This window comes from Panthera pardus, unplaced genomic scaffold (assembly GCF_024362965.1).
Source record: "Panthera pardus isolate Hobbes unplaced genomic scaffold, ASM2436296v1 HiC_scaffold_10, whole genome shotgun sequence".
NCBI classification, from domain to species: Eukaryota; Metazoa; Chordata; class Mammalia; order Carnivora; family Felidae; genus Panthera; species Panthera pardus.
Genome location: NW_026526655.1, coordinates 52,133,943 through 52,154,991, shown reverse-complemented (window position 1 = coordinate 52,154,991; position 21,049 = coordinate 52,133,943). Strand labels below are relative to the sequence as shown.

General features: G+C 37.0%; 2 protein-coding genes across 7 annotated transcripts in view; one reads left to right on the top strand and one right to left on the bottom strand.

Moving 5' to 3' along the window:
• Window positions 1–13,371, top strand: part of ITGA4 (integrin subunit alpha 4) — a 92,758-nt gene extending 79,387 nt beyond the window's left edge. Inside the window, exons 21-28 of the mRNA XM_019461119.2 lie at window positions 99–188; window positions 2,485–2,575; window positions 5,123–5,230; window positions 6,025–6,150; window positions 6,756–6,875; window positions 8,702–8,800; window positions 9,185–9,304; window positions 9,880–13,371. Coding sequence (XP_019316664.1) covers window positions 99–188; window positions 2,485–2,575; window positions 5,123–5,230; window positions 6,025–6,150; window positions 6,756–6,875; window positions 8,702–8,800; window positions 9,185–9,304; window positions 9,880–9,975 — 850 coding nt within the window. The 3' untranslated portion in view covers window positions 9,976–13,371. The remainder of the gene's footprint in view (window positions 1–98; window positions 189–2,484; window positions 2,576–5,122; window positions 5,231–6,024; window positions 6,151–6,755; window positions 6,876–8,701; window positions 8,801–9,184; window positions 9,305–9,879) is intronic.
• CERKL (ceramide kinase like) overlaps window positions 1–21,049 on the bottom strand; it is a 131,814-nt gene that overhangs the window by 14,217 nt on the left and 96,548 nt on the right. For 3 of the 6 annotated variants that reach the window (XM_053907209.1, XM_019461147.2, XM_019461140.2), the window contains 5 exons: window positions 20,908–20,933; window positions 20,704–20,812; window positions 18,453–18,549; window positions 13,170–13,345; window positions 10,682–12,517 (listed from right to left, as the gene is read on the bottom strand). In XM_053907209.1, the coding sequence (XP_053763184.1) occupies window positions 12,436–12,517; window positions 13,170–13,345; window positions 18,453–18,549; window positions 20,704–20,812; window positions 20,908–20,933 (490 nt within the window). In that variant the 3' untranslated portion in view covers window positions 10,682–12,435. Of the gene's footprint in view, window positions 1–10,681; window positions 12,518–13,169; window positions 13,346–13,488; window positions 14,920–18,452; window positions 18,550–20,703; window positions 20,813–20,907; window positions 20,934–21,049 lie in introns of those variants that run through there. The other 3 variants (XM_019461159.2, XM_019461155.2, XM_053907223.1) reach the window with 3 other exon arrangements.

The following is a 21,049-nucleotide window of genomic DNA, read 5'->3' as shown; positions in this document are numbered from 1 at the left end:
AAGTATATTAGGTATACATGGTATGTGATTAGTTCTCTCTGAAGATGATTTTTATGCTTGATGGATTCTAACAGGGTGTCTTCTGTTTGCTTCTGTAGTGCAAATGAAGGAGAAATGGACAATCTGAAGCGTAACAAAGTGACTTTAGCAATACCTCTCAAGTATGAAGTCATGCTATCTGTTCATGGGTAAGTAAATACTAAGGCCTCCTATAAAGCTGAGAGCTGATTTTATTTTTTCATTTTTCAGATGTTGGTTTATTTTTGAGAAAGAGAGAATGAGCAGGCTTAACGCCATCAGTGCAGAGCCAGACACAGGGCTCTGTCTTACGAACCACGAGATCATGACCTGAGCTGAAATCAAGAGTCAGATGCTTAACTGACTGAGCCACCCAGGAACCCGGAAAGCAGATTTTAAATTCTGTTTCTTCTTACATTATTGGTCTAAAATATATTTAAGTTTTTTTAAGGAAAGATCCTATGCTGTTTCTGTCCCTTAGCCCAGACCTTAAGTGTTGCATTCCCTTGCTTATCTGTTCGTTATTTTCATGCACTCTATAATCATTACTGAGACTTCTTCAAACTAGCACCCAATTGGAGATTTATTATTGGAAAAGTCCCATAAGCCTCTAGCAGGTCATGCCCAACCTTTCAGTTTTATGCTGTGCAGGCCAGGGGCCCCAGTGTGGGGCAGCATTCAATTGGAATGAATCAAGCTCAGTGGCTATGGCAAGCGTGAAGTTCAGAGAAGCATAAGCTTGGTCAAATCACCACTCTCCAGAGCCCACATCTACTTCTGTGCCAAAACGATTGAGTTATGAGAGAGCCAGCTGCAAGGTGTTCCCTGTCCACTCTCCATACCCATAAATTATGGAGTTTCTCACTTGTGGCCTCGGAGCCAGCATTCACTGGTTCCCCGCAATGTTAGTGACTGATTGTGTGGACCTCCTCAGATCAAGAAGGAAATGTATGGAGAAAGATTTAAGGGGTATTGAGAAAACCTTTTGTGATTTTATTGGAAATGACTCAGGCTATTAGTCTTTAAAACCATTATTTTTAAAGGACTAGAAGATAGGAGGTACCAAACACACGGACTGATGAGCTTTTCTTGTTGCTGTAAATAAAACCATCGCCAATCATTTTTAATCACCCATAGAGATGGCATGTAATTATATAAAGAAAAAATGATGGGGCACTGGGTAGCTCAGTTGGTTAAGTGTCCAAGTTCGGTTGAGGTCATGAACATGACTTGTGAGTTCGAGCCCCACATCGGGCTCTGTGCTGACAGCTCAGAGCCTGAAGTTTGCTTCAGATTCTGTGTCTCCCTCTCTGCCCCTCCCTTGCTCATGCTCTGTCTCTCTCAAAAATAAACATTAAAAATTTTTTTTTAATAAAAATGGTGTCTGCAACTGAAAATATAGAGTATCAAGTTTGCGAGATAAAACAAGCAGAAGAAAGAGGAAGCCATTCAGGAGAGAATCTAGTGAGTCAGTGGGGAGCAGAGAAGAGCTGATGGCATATTCCTGGTTTTGAAGCCTCATCTCTCACCTCCTTTTCTTGATCCTCTTATGAGGAGTGTCCTCTACGTATGATTTTGGGCAAGAAATGTTCTTTGAGTATAAACTGCCTAAATCTATAGCATTTCAGTATTTCTGTGTAACCAGTCTTTAACGTGTATTACTTCACATTAGCTGACAAATGAGGGCAACTGCTAGAGTTGGGATTCCCAAGAAAAATACTTCTTAAAGGCCACTACTGATGTATATGTCTAATCACAGGCAAAAGAATGACAACCTTGTATTCTTAACCAAAAAGATGACCATACTTACTGACGTTTGAACTGTTCTCCTACCTTGGGTTTCATTACAAATAGCCAGCAGGAATTGGATTATAGAAAGAACTCCAGGGCGCCTGAGTGGCTCAGTCAGTTTAGCGTCTGACTCTTGATTTCTGCTCAGGTCATGATCCCACAGTTGTGAGATTGAGCCCCATGTCAGGCTTTGCACTGATAGTGAGGAACCTGCTTGGGTTTCATTCATTCATTCATTCATTCACTCACTCACTCTCTCTCCCCACCTCCCAAATAATGAAACTTAAAAAAAAAAGAACTCAAAAATAGGTAAAATAGGTTGATTTATAGGAAGATAATAGAATTGTAGGGAAAAGCTAAGAATTTGTCTCCTAATTGTCAAATTGATGTGAATCATTTGAGAACTAAGAGAAAAGGAATGGTCAGTGCTGGGAAGACAAACAGAGGATATTAGTGAGAAAGAGCACATGGCTTTCTGCTTTCATTACATTTCACTAAATTCTTATCTTACCAAGAAACCAAAAATATTCAGTGGTGCTTAGGAGGCATCTGTAGTTGGGAATATAGTCTTAAATGCCATATTTAAGAGAGATGCAATAATCCAGACCAAAGAGAAAGACTGTTGATAATACCCCATCAAGTAAGACAAATCAAATTTGAATTTGTTTCTTTCAGGTTTGTAAACCCAACTTCATTTGTGTATGGACCAAAGGAAGAAAATGAGCCTGAAACATGCATGTCAGAGAAAATGAACTTCACTTTTCATGTAAGAGAAGTTGATTGTTGGGATATTTGTAACAAACTGAGAGCTTGTTCCTGCTGTATCCTCCAGAGGACATCATATGCTGTGATGTCCCTCAGCCCAGGACCCCCATGGCTGACAGCAGCACGGTTACTCATGGACTTTCCTCCTGGGTTCTTGCTTCCCCCTGCTACCCTCCCAACCCTTATCTCTATCCTGTTACTGAAGCCCACAATTCCTTACAATACAGTGGGAAGGAGCAAACACAGGAATGGAGGTAACTGCTGAAACACACAAAGTTATGGGAGGAACTGCATCCACTCAAGATGCACACAGAGATCAGGATAGGTTGAGGTGTGAATCCGTGAACTCTCTTCTTGATTCAAGCTTTTATATAAGCGCTGACATTACCCAGTAAAGGAAGCTCTTACCTCCTGCATCTCCATTTAAGATCTGCTTGGTCAGCCTTTTAGGCCATAGGTAGATGGCCTGTTATAAGTGATGTGTCATTCATTAAATAATCTTTTTAAAAAGACTATCATTATCCAAACATATTAATATAAAGCGAAACTTTTTAATGTTTACTGTCAAACAAAGTTTTGATGCATCATGGATGGTGATAATTGGAGATAATGGCCACAAAAATATTTTTTGAACCAAAAGCACTGCCCAAACATTCTTAGAGCCATAGAACAATCTATAGAATGTCAGTGAGTCTAGATTTAGGTACATTAATATTTGGTAAGGCCATTTTTTTTTTTTTTTTTGGTAAGGCAGTGCTTTTAAAAATGGATATCAGAATCACTTGAGGTGCTTTTTCAAAATGCAAATTCCTGGGCCCTGCCTCAGATTTAGAGAATGACCTCGGAATCCTACTGACTCTACGTATACCCAACTTTATGTTATACTAATATACATCAGTGTTGAAAAATATAGCTCTCCACTTTGAAGTCCCAAGAAATGCTCCTGTCAGAGCCCAGTGGGAGTTTGTGCTCTGTTAAACTAAAACAGAAACTGCGCTAAACTCTAGAAGGTCTATTTATTAAGTTATAATTAATAGTTTTTTTTCCAGTTAAATTGCAGTGGAGTGACTGGGACTGAAGGTACTTTGAATCTCTAGGTTTGGTGAGGCTGTGCAAGTTTGAAAATGTTCTTAAAGGTCTCAACATTACTAGGCAAAGAAAGGTGAAGAATATTTTAGGTTAGACTGATCATTTGCAGGCATGAGGAAGATGTTGTCTGAGGGTCTGGGCAGTGCTGGTTACCCACTGCTTGAAACTGCCTTTTGCAAGTGCCCTGTGCCTCCAGGGCCTAGCAGTTTTCATAGGCCAGGTACACGTTTGTTCTTCTAGGTCATGTGCATTCTAAAGATTACTGCAGATCTATGAGTGATGCTGTTTCATTCAGATTCTGTGGAACATCAGATATTGTATTGGTTCCGTAGTTACACGCCCAGATGGCAATTATTTTGGCCCAATTTCCTTCTTCAGGGAGCTGCAATCCCGAGATTTATCAATAAAGAAATATCATCTACCTATGCATTATTCTTTATTCATTCATTTTGAGAGAGAGAGAAAGAGAGAGCAAGTGGGGGAGGGGCAGAAAGAGACATGGGGGTTGAACTCATGACCTGAGCTGAAACCAAGAGTCACATGCCTAACCGACTGAGCCATTCAGGTGCCCCATACCTATGCATTCTTTTTTTTTTTTTTTTTTTTAATGTTTATTTATATTTGAGAGAGAGAGTGCAAGCAGGGGATGGGCAGAGAGAGAGGAGACATAGAATCTGAAGCAGGCTCTCAGCTGTCAGCACAGAGCCCAGAGCCAATGTGGGACTTGAACTCACGAACCGTGAGATCATGACCTGAGCCGAAGTTGGATGCTCAACCCACTGAGCCACCCGGGTGCCCCACCACGCGTTATTCTTAAAAGGCTAGATGTGCATTACTATTAAAACCCAATAACCTACCCCCTTCTGATTTTCTGAGTGTATCAGCAGCATCATTACCCTGAACTAAAATATATTCTTACTCGCTTACTGTGATGATGATTATCCTCTCAACAAAGTGATTTTGTGAAAATAAGACTGAGAATTAGAATACCTGAGTTTTGGTCCTAATTCTTGTCACTTTTTAACCATCTTAGGCACATCATTCACATCTCTGAGACTTTTCCTGAGCTGGAGGATAATAAAACATCAGCTCACCTCATGGGACGCTTGTGAGGATCAATCGATCATGGTTTTTTTAGACACATAATGTCCCGTACAAATGTATGCTATTGTCTTTTTCTTTAGACTATTTCTGCAATAATTATCAGCCTGGGCGTTTCGGCCTAATCAATATCAAGGAGAGGGCTAGGAATAATGAATAAATTATTAGCAAACATTTTTAAAGTTCTGGATATGGATATTCTGTTTCCTTTTGCTATGCAACTGCCAACTGCAAACCACCAGCACTATAAATGTTGCATGAAACCCATGCCTCCCCCTGAAAAATCATTGATATCTGTACCTATGTTTATGAAAAATATTCTTAAGTTGCTAAAAGAAAAACTTTTCCTCCTTATCAGGTTATCAACACTGGCCATAGCATGGCTCCAAATGTTAGTGTGGAAATAATGGTACCAAATTCTTTTGCCCCCCAAACTGATCAGCTGTTCAACCTTTTGGATGTCCAGGTAAAAATGGGTTCCTTCCTTTAACCTAAGTAATATTGCTAAAATGGATATGTCTGTTAACGTGTTTGAGTCCCACTGTAAGCTGTGAATGCATCATGCAATTACTGAATATACTTTGAGTGTTATACATTACATAGAACTGTCAGGTCGTAGGGACTTCCGCATTTGACGTATACGGTATAGAACAGAACTCCGCTCTACCATCTTCAGTGCGTTTTCTTTGTGAAATCGCCCTGTGGAAGTAATTGTTGGTGAAGTTCTCTATAAATCTTGAGGCTGCTGTTGTAAAATCAGTATTTCAGCCTTTTTTTTAAAAAAAATAATATTCTTATGTTGATGATTACATCAGAATTATTTTAGCTTACCATCTTCCAGACAACCAGCCAACAAATAAATCTGCTATGTAGATTCGAGATCTAATTTTAAAATTTACTTGAATTCCAGATTTAGACAGCATGATATGCTGATATAACATGTTACTGTTTTGTGTCTAAAACAAAAGAAATTTTAATTTCATGGTAATGTCCAAATGTCCCATTTTTTACATTGCCTTTAATTTCTGTAAGGTTAGGCCCTGTATCACTTTAGCATCTGTATCCCACCTTGTTAAAATGTCTCTGGGTTTTTGTGTTTGTGCCATAGAGACTTAATCTTTCCCAAATCTGTCCAAAAGATATTTTCACAATTCAGAGATACTTGATATATTTTAGAAAAGGTAACCAATTGGACCTTTCAAGACCGTGTAGCTTCTGCCGTTCTTTCCAATATGGAGTAACATTTTTCTGTCTTTATAGACTACTGCTGGAGATTGCCATTTTAAAAGTTATCAAAGAAAGTGTGCATTAGAGCAGGATAAAGGTCCCCTGGAGACCCTGAAAGACATCTTCAGATTCTTGTCAAAGACTGATAAGAAGCTATTGGTAAGTTTCATTTTTTTAGGTTGTAGGTGTTGCTTTCCAACACACAGAAGTGAAACCTTAAAACCAAGAACCACTGGGTTTGAACTGTCAGCTGAGTGTAGGAAAGAAACAAGTTAATACACTTGCATGGGAGGAATAGACATGATGGGAGAGATAGACCCAGGGTTAAATATACTATACAATTTCATTATTTATCTAAACCAATGCCTACTTCATGCCAGCCAGACATTGTTCCAGACCCTGTAGAAGGCCAAGATATAGTACTCAGCTGAGCAGACTTTGCGGCATAAGATTATCACTCCTTTCATATTAGTGAATTTATGAAAAAACAAACCCCCCAAGGAAGCCATCTCACATTCAAATAATCCAAGTTTAACAAGGAATACGGAACATGTGACTTGGCAAGGCTCTGATTAGGAGTCTTTGTTGTAACTCTGTCTCAGAAGGTTAAGTTCCTAAGAATGAGACCACATGCTTCAAGTTCAAATACTTCTTGTTATAATTTATAAAACAAGCTCCACAAATGGGAGATGTTTAATTCCATGTAAAATATTTTAGCCGTCTTTAAAAAAGTTTTAATGTAGCTTTTTGGTATTTTTTTCAAGTTCTGCATAAAAGCTGATCCATACTGTTTAAGTCTTTTATGTAATTTTGGGAATATGGAAAGTGGAAAAGAAGCCAGTGTTCACATGCAGTTGGAAGGCCGCCCATCTCTTTCAGAAATGGTAAGTCTAAAATACAATGACAACTTTGTGGATAAGTTTATACAGAATCTACAGATTCAGTCATCTTATTTAGGTAGGCTGGTATGTGAGGAGGCATTGAAGTAATTAAAAAGGTATGAATAGTAAAATTGGGAGTGGAACTCTAAAAGTGTTTCCGTTTATCGCTTTAGCTGAATACATTGTCTAAATGATACAGCTTTTGTAATTAAACAGATAAGACTATAGAATAGACTATGGAATAATTAAGAGGTTTATTTTAGAAAGCATGTCCAACTATTTATGAACCTTGATTAAGTCAAAGAAATGGACTACCTTAACATTTTATGTAACCTTAAGGTTTTTTCTAAACTACTTGAAATTATGCATAAAATTTAAGAAGCAAAACTTTCATAAAACCCAACTAAAACATCAACATTCATCAACAATAAAACAGAAACATACAATAACAAATAAACATCTTGGACTTCTTCCTGGAAATGAGTATGCATATTTATGATTACTGACATAAAATTAGTTTTATCTGGAGTTCTGTTCTTCCATTTCCTCATCTGATAATCTCTTGCAGGGGTGTTGCAGACTAAATGAGATACTTTTTTTGTAAAGCATTTAGTGCATGGCATATAGTAAGCCAAAGAAAATCAGTGGTTTGGTTTTGTTTCAAGAGGAGTATTTGAAATTGCCACACAGTGGTAAAGAGGATGGGGGGGGGGGGGGGGGGGTTGCGGAATAGATGCACCAGATAGGGAATTAAGAAGACTGTTGTGATTCCAGTTGTGCTAAAAATTGTTAGGAGACCATTAAAGTTATTTAAACTTTAGCAGTTTGCCCTCTCCTACTCTTGAGGTCCAGGTTACTAAACAGTGGGCACTATTGGCATTTTGGACCAGATAATTCCTTCGTGTTAGGTGCTGTGCTGTGCATTGTAGGATGTTTAGCCCATTGCTGGCCTCTACGAACTAGATGCTGGTACACCACTTCCCAGGTCCTGACAGTCTAGAAACTGCTGACTGTCCTCTAGGGGATAGAAGCATTCCTATTGGAAACCACTGCTTTAATAAAATATGTAATCTATTTTTACCCCTAAAATTCTCCATGTTCTTTCCAAAACATTAAATAACATTTGTGCGGTAGTTTTAACTTTTGAGGGTCATAGACTTCTTTAGTAAAATTCCTAAACAACATATTCTCATCTACCTCAATGAATACATATATGAGAAAAAACCCTCAATTTTACATGCAATTGTAAAAGGTTGTTAGAGTCTGTGGAGCCCATCCCCAGATTCCTGAGCTCCATGGATTCTTGGTTATAAAGTCCATCTGTTAGGTAGTAAAGCTCAGAGTTCACCTACCAATTTTATACTGGCATGCTATAACTACCTGTATCGTATTTTTCCATTACGGTACTAAACTATAGGTATTTTACAACAGCAAGATGATAACACTGTTTTAGAAAAAAAGAAAAGCCTAGATAAAATAAGTTTGAGGAACCATTTATTAGGTGAAGAAAGTCACCTTTGGGAAAAAGACTGACTAGGAAAAAAATACACTGCTAACTATTACAAATACCTAAATCAAGTTATCTGCAAAGTAGTCATGTTTAATAAAAGGATTTGAACAAAATGATGCCAGGAAAATTAATACCACGGCTGTGCCTTTGGAAGCAAAGAAAGCATTGCATTACAATTAACCACAAATGGTGAAATACACTGGGGAAGATAAGTTGTAAAATTCTGAGATCGTAGGTAAGGATCATGATAAATTACTAGTACATCTTCATGAAATAAAACTATGAGTCAGGCTACAGTGATCTTTCTTTTATTTAACAGGATGAGACTTCAGCGCTCACATTTGAGATAAGAGCAACGGCTTTTCCAGAGCCTAATCCAAAAGTTATTGAACTAAACAAGGATGAAAATGTTGCACATGTAAGATTACCCCTTTACCTGAAACATTACAATTATAGGGAAAACCTGCTGGGGTGTTTAGTCAGGAAAATAGATTGACTAGATCATGGAGGGCTTGAAATAGTTTACTGAGATTTGGCATTTTCCGCAACTGGTGCCAGGAAAGGACGCAGATGGCTCGTTCAGGAGGCAAACTTGGTAGCATTAACCAGATGAAGAACCATGGTGCAAGGCCATCCAGCTCAACAGTTACCAGTGTTTCCTAGGGTTATTAGAACCGGCAAGAGAAGGGGATGGGTTGTTCAAACTACTATGGGAATCATGGGCTGGGGTGAGGGTGGGGCTTCACAAGGAACAGAAGCAACTTTTAAACTGGTGGCTCTTTCTTTTCATTAATTTATGTAGGTTTTCCTTGAAGGACTACATCATCAAAGACCCAAACGTCATTTCACAATAGCAATTATTTCAAGTAGCTTGCTACTTGGCCTTATTTTACTTTTATTGATTTCGTATGTTATGTGGAAGGTAAGTCATTAATAATTACCAATGTCAAACCAAATACAACATTCTTGACTTTCACAAAGTGACTTTTGCGACTCCCAAGTTATTAAAGTATTGCAGTACTTTTAAATTCCCAAATGAGTATATAGTACTGATCTCCCATTTCTCCTGACTTCAGTCAGTATTCTGACCATAACACTAGTTTTGAAAGATGTTCTAGAAAAAAAGCATTTGGATGGGGTGCCTCGGTGGCTCAGTCGGTTAAGCATCCGACTTCGGCTCAAGTCATGATTTCACAGTTCACGAGTTTGAGCCCCCTATCAGGCTATGTGCTGACAGCTCAGAGCATGCCTTGGGTTCTGTGTCTCCCTCTCTCTCAAAAATAAAAATAAAAAAAGCATTTGGAAAACACTGCATATTATTTTTAATGTCCATTTTGGAGAATGTGGGTCACTGAGCAGTCCCGGAGTAACAAAAATAATGCTCTTTAAACCCAGTATTTCCCATCTAGATTTTACTGTCTACACGGGACAGTGAGTTTGATAGGAGTGTAATATGTTTGTAGTAATACACTAATGATTATGCAATGCCATTTTCAGGTTGGTTTCTTTAAAAGACAGTACAAATCTATCCTACAAGAAGAAAACAGAAGAGACAGTTGGAGTTACGTTAACAGCAAAAGCAATGATGATTGAAGACATCTTTCAAATTGAGAGGACAACGGACTCAGGTTAACCAAAGAAACTTAAGATGTTGTTTACAACACTGACTTCTTCTATGTACTTCTTTTACTCATGACCTTGTGACATATTGGGTCTCCATGCAAATGAAAAATCTACGCAATGATTACTCTTCGAGAGGAAAATAACTGCAAAGGGAATATTTAATATATCCAAAGAGAATCTTTCAGCTCTTAAATGGATAGAAAAACACTAAAGCATTCAATTTATTCAAGGTAAGTAATCCCTCGAAGATATTGCATCTGAATTCAATCATATTGAAGAAGTAAACAACTCTTTTGGAGAAGTCTTGGACTTGAAATAGCATTCCTTTAAAAGAAATTATTTACCATGTGTGCTTGCTTCAGTAAAATAAATTCCATGGATAGGTAATGATTCATTTCTAATAGATCTTTGAGACTTGTTTGAAAAATCCTGCTAAATATCTTCAGAGAACATACTTCCAAGAGCTGTTCCTAAATTTTTGAATGGATACAAGAAGACCACTAATGTTTTAAAGTGGATTTTATCTTTAAACACCTTTATTTGTAATACCTTCATGATGGGCTCTGATTTATTCAGACTATGTAGGAGGATTGTGATCCTGATGAGCAAACTTCAGAATGAACTTATACACTGGTTTGAGCTTAATAAGATGACTTCTGAATAATTGTTTATACAGCTTTGGGTTTTTTTTTTCTTTCTGTATATATACATAATGTTTTAAAAGAATATATGTTTATAGAGGTATAAATCTGCTAGTCATCTTAGAACACATTTTTATTAAGGGTACCCAGGAGTAAATTTCTAAAATCCATTTTCAGTGAAAATTTTTTGCTTATGAAAACAATACTTAAAAATTCTAATTTATATTCTGAAACATTGTGAATGTTGCACTTTAGCTGATATTTCAAATATTAATACACTGATATATGTAAAATATGGAAACTGTACCTCACTAATGACTCTTAAAACCAAAACTCTACAAAGAGCCTGATTAGAGGCCAGTATTTCATATAAATTAGATACTGAGTAAAATATTGACTATCAAATTAAGCAAATACACCTCCTTGTTTAGATGTTACTCTTTCTCTTCAAAACTATGTATTAAATGTGTTTTTATCAGGTCTATAAGAGCATTCTCTTCTGCATGGAACTAGAGAAACAAAATTTAGAAATCTAACTTTACTGATTTTGCTTGTTTTCAGTGAATAAAATGTGCCATCAAAATTTCCATCATAGAGGTTTTAGTGACGAGTGAAATATTGCCTTTTCATTTGCAGATACAATCATTTTTTGTAATAGTTATTCATGCATGTGACCTAGATTCTGATAGCTGCAGATTATAATTTCATCTGAATTTATTTATTCTGTCTTTATAACCTCTGTATAAGGAAGCTGTAGGCAATTTTGAAAATCTGTTGATCAGGTAGTAAGACTTCCCTCTAATTTAGCTATTAGGGAAAATATCTCCTTAGCGGAAGCCCTGCCACCAGCTGTCTCTCTCAGCTGAAATTTCTAGAAGTTACCTCTTCACAAGCCCTCAGTATATAATTGCTGACCCCAGAACAAGGTTGTGAAAGTGACTGGGTTTCACTCCTCGAATGCTGAGAGCAGGAAACCTCCTGAACTCACTGTCTACCGGTAGTAATTAAGCTTTAAAAAGTACCGTTTATATAAGCAAAAGATCTGTTTTTTCATTACCTAAAAAACAAAGTAAGTCTTTCAGGAGAACCTCTGGGATCAGTGGTGGAGGATGATCCCTGAGGCAATTGAAATTTGGCGCTTTTCTGAAATGATAGCATTTTCAGTATTACTGAGTACATTGAAACCAATGTGTTATAATTGTTGGATAACAGGACTGTCAGAAGCACAAAGAATGCATCTCCTAGACCGTGTGACATTTTGTGTAATTTAAAATTTGCTATAAACATCTGTGTTACAAATTTTAAAACACTTTAAAGAAAATCAACAGTTTTCAACTTTCAGGGAATAGTCACAAAATTGGTACCATAACAATGTCTTTCCTTTTTTGGCAAATAATGTAGATGTTGGAAAGATTTGAAATCTAGATTAGTACCTCATCAGGGCATCCTTACATAAACTCTAGTCCACGTGTACCAGGCTACAGGAAATTTCATGTCAGGACTGATGGACTCAAATCCTGAAAAGTTAAAACAATCATCCTGTAAAATCAGTAACTCCAAAGTAAAAGAATTTAGATGTTTTAAGTATATGAAATAGTTTCCATTCCAATGCTTTCCAAAACCCATAATTTAAATGGTTATATTGCCTAATTTTTTAAAGCTCTAGAAGCTAATTTTTAGTAACAAAATAGCAAACTTCTTTAAAAAATAAGAATTTTGTTTCCTATTAGGATAGGTTTAAAGAATGACCATATTCCCTCCCATTAAAATTCTATTTTGTACATTCCTTTTATAAACAATTACAGTTAACTTCAGAATCATTCATTTCTTCCATGCTTCCTCCATAAAGATTGATAAGTCTTGGGTGTAACCTGTAAAAAAGATAGGTGTGATTATTTCATCAACCTATCATTGTTCACATATAGAGTATGGTACATGATACCCAATACAAATCTACCGATAGTTAAACATTGGAAGAGCTGCAATCTTGTAAAACTGGGGGGCCTGATAACTCAGCACCAGTGATTACTATAAAATCCAGGCATTGTGCCCATAGAAAGCTCACAGCTAGTGGTGTGCTCCTGCGTACTTTTTACCCATTGAGGCATAATGCTTACCAACAATGAGTTTGCATAGTCTTAAACTTGTTTGTGCCAGTTGTTCCTGTTACTTATACAGTATGTACAATTGTGTCTGCATGAAGTAAGTTGAATGCTTTGGAAAGACTGGAAATATCAAATGTAAACTGTAATCCTGCATTATCTGTATAGTTTAGGGAGAATGATAATTTTACAATGCCAATAGAGACTCATAAATTGTGGTTGAGTCTATATGAAAATGCTTTAGGTGTATATAACAACTGAATAAGTGTAAAGTTATTTATTAAAATTGTACATCGGTCTTTTTATGCTTCCCTAACTTACTAATCTAAAAAAAAAAAATAGTCACGACAAGGAGACTTCCATTGCACTCAGTTTTGTGTCTACTGGTGGACACTTAAGGCGGGGAAATAATTACACTTACTTAACATGGACTTCTGATGCGACTTCCACTAAATCACCATCTACATTCCAAGGGAAATTGTTTTCTGAAGCAGCTGCATGCCTCCCAGCATCCTCCTCTAGATTGGGTGCGCTATTAGTCCTCGGACGAACTTTAACCTCTTCAACAGTGTAAGTCTCAACAAATGGAAAATTGAACTAAATAAAACAAATGTAAATCATCATGGTACTTGCTTTATCCCTACACTGCTAATGAAAAGAAAGTTTACCGTGCTCTCTCTTGCATGTAAATATCAACATGCATGACGACATTGTTATAGCATTGAAAGTCTATGCCAGGGATCCCCAATTTCTTTGGTAGACTAGCTACTGGCAAACCTGTTTTATGACCAATAGTAAATGTGTATGCATTTGTATACAGTACCATACAATTTCCAATTAAAGACTGAGTTTTTAATACCTGTCGACACAGAAGATTTATATAATCCACTAACTTGTCAACTTGTATGGGTGAGGTCAAGCAAACTCTTAAGTTTCACACTTAGAATTTAATTAGGAAGAACCTCGGTCTAAGCTTATGAAGAAGAGAAAGTCGATCTGATGTGAGTTTTGCATGTGTTCTTCCTGCCTCATTTCCCACTTTAAAGATGCACACATGTTGCAAGACAGTCGTTTGCTTTCTGAGCACTCCACATGGTGCAAGGTATCTTCAAATTTCCATTTTTCTTGTTTAAGGAAAGTTTAGTGGAAAAATATTTATTCCCATAAATAAGATAACCAAATACCTTTTTAGTAGCAATGTACAATAATAACTCATTTATTTCACTTTTTAGGTAAATGACATGGGGTTTACTCCTATTGTTTTTTTCCCCCTTCCACATATGAACCTCAGTGAGGTACAGAATTTTAAAAGTTGACAGAAAACTAACATTCTCCCCCACACCCTTATTTTACATATGTAGAAACCTAAGTCCAGCAGATTTTACAGTTTATACTGTATAATGCAGTGGGTTACGTAATGGTTTATAATGGGTTTACATGGTGGCATCGGCTGTTCTAATTGAGGTATAGAATTAGAGTGCCCCAAGTAGCTCTCTGTGCAACTGCTTGGCAGTCACTGCATTAGACTTCCCTTCATCTCAGACATAAAGCCATGGGGACCTCATTCCGTGTTAATTTGTAAAAAAGAATGTGTTTTAAATGAGTCATTGATAACTGGCTGCTATGGGTTAAATTGTATTCCCAATAAAGATACATAGAAGTCCTAACTCTTGGTGCCTGTAAATGTCACCATATTTGGAAAGAGGGTCTTTGCAGATGTGATGGAGCTAAGATGAGGTCATCTGGTTGAGCCCTAATACAACATGACTGATGTCCTTTAAAGAGAAGAATGCCATGTGACAAAAGAGACTGCAGGAGACAACTGTAAGCCAAGAGATTTCAAGAAGTGATGGCCACCACCCATAAGTCTATTGTCTTAAACCCTCAGTTTTCATGTGCATACTTCACAAAATGAAGCTCCATGCATCCCAGCAAATTCATTTCCTATGAAGCCACATTGGTAGATGGGACTTTAGGGAGCCATGAGCTTAATACCTCATGTGAGGGTATGTTTAAGATGTGAAGAAGAGAAGTGAACAGTTAAAATTGTGATACATACAAGTGCCGTGATGGTGTAAGCATAGAGTTAAAGGACAGAAACAAGAGGCAAACAGGCCCAGGATGTTGGGTGAGCTTCCCATGTGAAGGAGTCTTAACACAGAAGAGTTAGCCTGAAGGAGGAGAAGGGAGGAAGATTTGGAGAGGAAACATTTTCTGAAGTATGGAGATACGGCAATCATCACGCAACTACAAAACATTGAGCATACTGTGATATTGTAATAGTGGTGTTCTGGCACTTTTACAGAAGATATAAACGCCTGTGTTTGATTTTTTTTTTTTAGAGACCTAGATGGTATCATGGGCTGAATTGGGTCTCTCCCTCAAAGTCATAGGTTGATATCATAACCCCTTGTACCTTAGAATGTAACCACAGTTAGAGATAAGGTCTTTAAAGGCATGATTAGAAGGAGGTTTTTAGGGTAGGCCCTAATCCACTATGACTGGTGTCCTTAAAAAAGGAAATTGGGACATACAGACACTAAGGGATGTGCATGCATACAGGAAAGACCACGTGAAGACATAGCCAGAAAGCAGACATCTCTAAGCCAAGGAGAGAGACCTTGGGAGAAATCAGACCTGTCAACACCATCTTGGACTTCTTATCCTCAGAATTATAAAAAATAGATTTCTGTTAAGGCACCCAAATCTAACGTATCTGTCATGGCAGCCCTAACACGAGTACAATGGCGAAAACATAGGAAATCTGGCGAGGATGGCCAGAGGTGAGGCAACATAACGGCCAGAATACAAGGGCCATGAATTCTATGCTGAGGAAATGAGATGTCATCTTGACAAGAATGAGCAAGGCACTGAAGAATTCAGCAGGAGAGAAACAGGTAAGTGTTTTAGAAAAGTCCCTGTAGAATTAAGTGTGGAACACAAGACCAGAGAAAAAGGAAGATCAGAAGGAGGTTGCTGTAAGAAGGGATTAAGTTTCAAATTAAGGTGAAAGAGAAATTTCAGAAACATCGGCGAGGAGAACGAACAGAACTAATTGGTGGGCTGGTTGTACGGATTGAGAGAGGGAGAGGAATCCAGAGTAACTCCAGGATGGGTAGAGTTTCACAGCATTGCCCTGTGCAGGGAATCATAGAAGGAGCACCTTTAGGGGAAAGACAATAAGGTCAGCTGTGAACGTGCCAGACTCCAGATGCGTGGGTTTCACAACTTGAGCACACAGGAAAGCACAGTGGTCCTACGATCAGCAGAGAAAACAGAACCTCCAAAGTGTGCAAAGCTCAGACGGTGGTTCAAACAAGGGGGAGGGCACACTCAGGACAAGGTATCACAAGAGAACGACAAGGCAACACACAAGTCCTCAAGGAAGGACTAACATTTAAGGGTCTTAAACTCCCTACCAGAAACAATGGTCAAAGTGAATGGAGGAATGGAGGACAGGAAATGGAGGCCAGTGAGAGGACAGAGTTGAAAAGAAGGGTGGTATTTTTCTATTTTCGCAGAGATGGGGAAGGCAAAACTAGTCACCCCACAGACAGTGGTTTTCATTATGCTCTAGAACTGTCAATATATATGTAGATTCAGTTAACCTGGAAAAGATGGTTCAGAGACCTAGACTGTGGCTCTCCTGAGGCTGCAGTGCCATGTTGTCCTTTCTGGATAGCACAACTACTACGAATTAGTGAATTATATATAATCTTATCTGTATGTGGTCTTTATAATGTTCCATGATTTATATAAACTTACATTTTTGAAAACGTCACCATGAAGGAAAGACACTAAGAGACTACAAATATACACACACGTGTACATATGTGTATTTTTTAAACATCTCACATTAACATTGCTTAAAAGCAGTGACCTTGGGAATCCATCTACTTACGTATATATGCCATTACATCGAACATTTTTAGAATTTGTCAAAAAATCACAGAGCAATAGCATGGACTTCATTTTAGTAAAGAGCTAAATCAATCAGAGTTAAGTCTAATGACCATGCTCCCTTCCTCCCTCCCTCACACACACACACACACACACACACACACACAGTTTTTCCATCAAAAACAAGACATGGCCAGTAAGTGGGAAAAGCAGGTTATAATATATCTTGCATAACATGATCTCACTTTAAAAAAAATTCTTTCCCTATATAGAATTCTATTCACTCTGTCATTGCCTTTATTTTTATAGTATTTATTACTTTAAAAATCTGAAGAAAGCTATTTTCATGTTGAAAAAAGGACGTCTATGGAAATTACCTTAGAAATTTGCCCCTTAGGCAATTCCAAAAGAATTTATTTTCATAAATAATTTGTGCAGTAGGTGCCTCCCTAAAATAAATACAGAGCTTCTCAGGGTAAGTAACCTTCAGGTTAATACTCATTTAAGCACTCACATTTATTTAATAGAAAAAGATGAAGAAGTTTATACCAAGGTAATGACACTGATGATCTCTTGGAATATCCAATTTTGAGTATTTCTACTTTCTGACTTAGGAAAAATAATGAACGTACGGCCTTTAGATTAAGAAAAATAATATTTCAAACAATATGAGTCACATCCCAAAAGGCATACATTCCTTTGACAATCACTGCCTTTCCTAAACACACACACACACACGTGAAGTTACTACTTCAGTTCACAACCTACCTTACGTCTGCCTTTGTCTACGTTGGGACTATAATTTTTAGGATACAACTTCCTAAACATTTCATTCAGTTGGTTGCTCAGTAAACACTCATCTAATAACGTAGTGGGTAGTAGAGAACTGAAACTTCAGGGGAACTGCGTATGAAAGTTTAAAATTATAAAGGGGCAAAATGTGAGTCACCACGGCCACTTCTGCAAGCAAGATTCAGCTGCTAGTGACTCAGTGTCCTCTCCTCGTCTTCCTGTTTACTCTCTCCAGCTACATCCAGGTACACTTTTATGCCTTTAGGGAGTGAGACTGTAGGGTTTTACAAGCAGACCGATAAACTTCAAGACTCGTAATTTCAGAAATCACATATTTCTGGACCAGTTACCTAAAAACTGGGTCAAAATCTCTGCCAAAAGAATGTGGCTTATAATAGGTATTGCTTCTCTTTAAAACAAATCCCGTAAGTAGAAGTAAATCTTCTCTCCCTCTACAACCACACATCATAGTTCTGAATAGAATAATGACTAGCTAAACATGGTGTGTTTTAAAAATAGGTCTGCCTATCTATTTCAATTAGCCAAGGTAGGCAGATCTGTAAATAAAAGGCAGGAAAATCTAAAGGTCATAACTTTAGAGAAAGTCTCCTGCCATAACATCAAGATTAAAATATCAGATTTCACCACTTTTCATTCTGAAGAACAGCTGAGTATATAATTTTAGCTTTAATTTACTTCACATTTCAATATAACACTACATTTTCTATTTTCTCTTTGCACGTGTGTGCACGCACACGCATGCATGTGTGCGTGCGCGTGCACACACACACAATATATGTAGCTGCCAATTCCTAGCTCAAAAAGGGCAAATCTATATTAATATGGTAGATACTTTTCAAAATTTGGAGGAAACACAAATTTGGAAAGAAAAAAGATTAATCTATTTAGAAAAAACGCCTTCTTAGGAAGCCAGATTTTATGTCAACTCTTGCAGCATATCTCTCCATGATTAATAGCTTTGCATATAAGTAGCAAAAATAATGTACCATACCTGATTCTTAACACTGGCATATCTTTTCAGGTGTTTTATAAATTCTGGCCGAGAAGTATTTCGTGCAATTATAAGAGCCATGCTTCCGTTATTTAATCTGAAATTAAATTTTTATACGGGAAACTGAGAAGCTTATTAAGTGATTGCAACCGAAATTACCGTGTATCATTCCTTCCAACAAACATCATGTTTATTAGAAGTTTTAGGTAAGATAGGTTAATCATCATCACATTAAATTTACCTAAAATTCTTAAATCTTATCTCGCTGTATTATTTTTAAACAGCACAGACCTTCAAATTAATTCGATTAAACAATTGACTCCCTTCTGAGCAAGCTCTTATATTAATGGCTTTTTACAAAAAGGAACCATCAGGCATCCTATTCATGTATCAAGACATCATTTAAAATCCAATGTATTTACTTAAGGATTCTAAACGTGAAATCATGTATGTTTTTAGAAGATGTAAAATAGTGAATACAAATGGTATGACGATTGTTCTTTCTAAAAACCTAGTGTGATTTAAATATTTATTTATAGGCAGATCTAAGTGACATAGGAAAATAAAGTGGCCCTTGGATGGATGAGAGGGACGCATGCTACCACACATGTTCAGCTAAATGACTGAGCATTTTAATCTTGCATAACTGTTCAGTTTAATATAAGACACTGCAAATTTAGAGATGTGATTTAGTGCCAAAAAAGCCACTCACAATTGCACGTAGCTTTAGAAGGCAGTTTGCAGAAATATGTGCAAATGACTTCTAGCTTGATTTCAAGGCAAATATAAAGTTATTCCAAGAATAACAACAACATAAAAAAGAGCTCTTTAAGTCTTATGGAAGCTCAGGGTAGAACTTGTAAGGGACCCTGGAGATTATCCAGTCATTCACTCAGTTTATATAGAAGGAAGAGAGGACCCCAAGTTTAAGTCAACTGTTCAGAGGCACACAGATCTGAAAGCAAAATGATCACTGGTACCAGATCTCTTAATTGCCAGGGTCCAATGTTCGTTTTACTCAACATCCCACCTCTTCCCACCTGCAAATAAATAGTATCAAAACACATTCAGAGTAATGTTTTGTGTGTTTATTTTTTAAAAATTGCTGAATTTTTACTCAGAAACATGAAAGCACTTCATGTCTACTTTCAATACTTATTAGTAATTGAAACACACCCTATATACTTGTCACTGTTCTAAATGTTTGGTTTTTTTTTACATATTATGCATTTATTCTCTGAACACTTAATACTGATTTCTGTCAGCAATTTGCACTGATGTCTTTTGAATTAAATTATACTTTGCTGTGGAAAAAAAATAAAATTAAAAGTTGAATCTCTAATGAGGACACTGACATCTAGATTATTAGTATCAAACTATACAGTTTTTCTTCTCCTCTAACTTTGGATATTTCCCTGTTTGTTACCTTTGTATCAACTGCCAAGAAAAAAATTTTAAATCAGTCCCCTTTGCTAGCTGTTCATCATTCTGGTTAAATATTTTGCAGGGAAGATGAAACTAATCATTAAAATTATGTTATAAATTGCCAAAGCACATAGTCATTCTTTTATTCCACTTCCAGAGAAAATCTAGATTTGACTATATTATACAACACTCATGATCCTTTCTTCTACGCTCTCTTTGGGAGTGGGAGAGAAACGTTTTCAGAGCAGTAATGGACAGCTGCTTGAAAAGAATGTACAAGAGATGAAGTATTTATATTTTCGTAGATAAAATCATATATAAAATGTCTCAAGAAAGTGTGGGCAATAGATTCACACTATTCACACTAAATATAAATAACTGAAATTCGGCTTCCTTTGACTATAAAGGTACCAAATATACCCACATACCTGCTTTTCATGCTGAGGATATTTATGTCTGTTCTAAAATTTGAAAGTAGAGATCTTCATAAGAAATACCAGGAATATAATGTTTTCAATGACCAGCACATGAACATAAGCAAAATAGGCAGAAAGTGACACAATAAAATCATGTTAATAAAACCCCAGAAATATTCTAGCCTCAGTAATATTAAGAAATCAGTGGTTGTCTAATATTTCCAGTTTAACAGTTGGTGTCAGCTTGCTCCAATAAGTCCCTTAGAATCTCTAGTGTTATACAATCCAAGAGAGACTACCCATTGATAATATGCTAGCCAGCCAAAAGTTAGCAAGGTATTCTAAAAGAAAAAAAAAAAAAAACTAGTTTATAGAAAAGTGTCAGTTATTCAATAAAAATGCTTACTAACCTGGTATTAGGTGCCAAGCCTCTAGGTGCCACTGAACACAGGCAAGGAATTGCCATAATGCTGACATTCAGGATCTGACCCTGGATCGTTTGCCACTGATCATTACTCACTAAAGGTAATGGAAGTGATTGGTTACTTTCCCTCACCAGAGCAACATGTCTATAGAGCCTGATTTAGTTCTCAAAGAGGTACATTTAGACTCACCAGATTTGGGAGATCCTTCCACCTTCCTAAAAGTAAGAAAACAAAACAAAGAAAACTACATCACACAAAAGATGACATCTATTAAATTGGGAAATTTCAAGAACCTAGTATGTCAGATATTATCTTAGATTAGACACAGTAA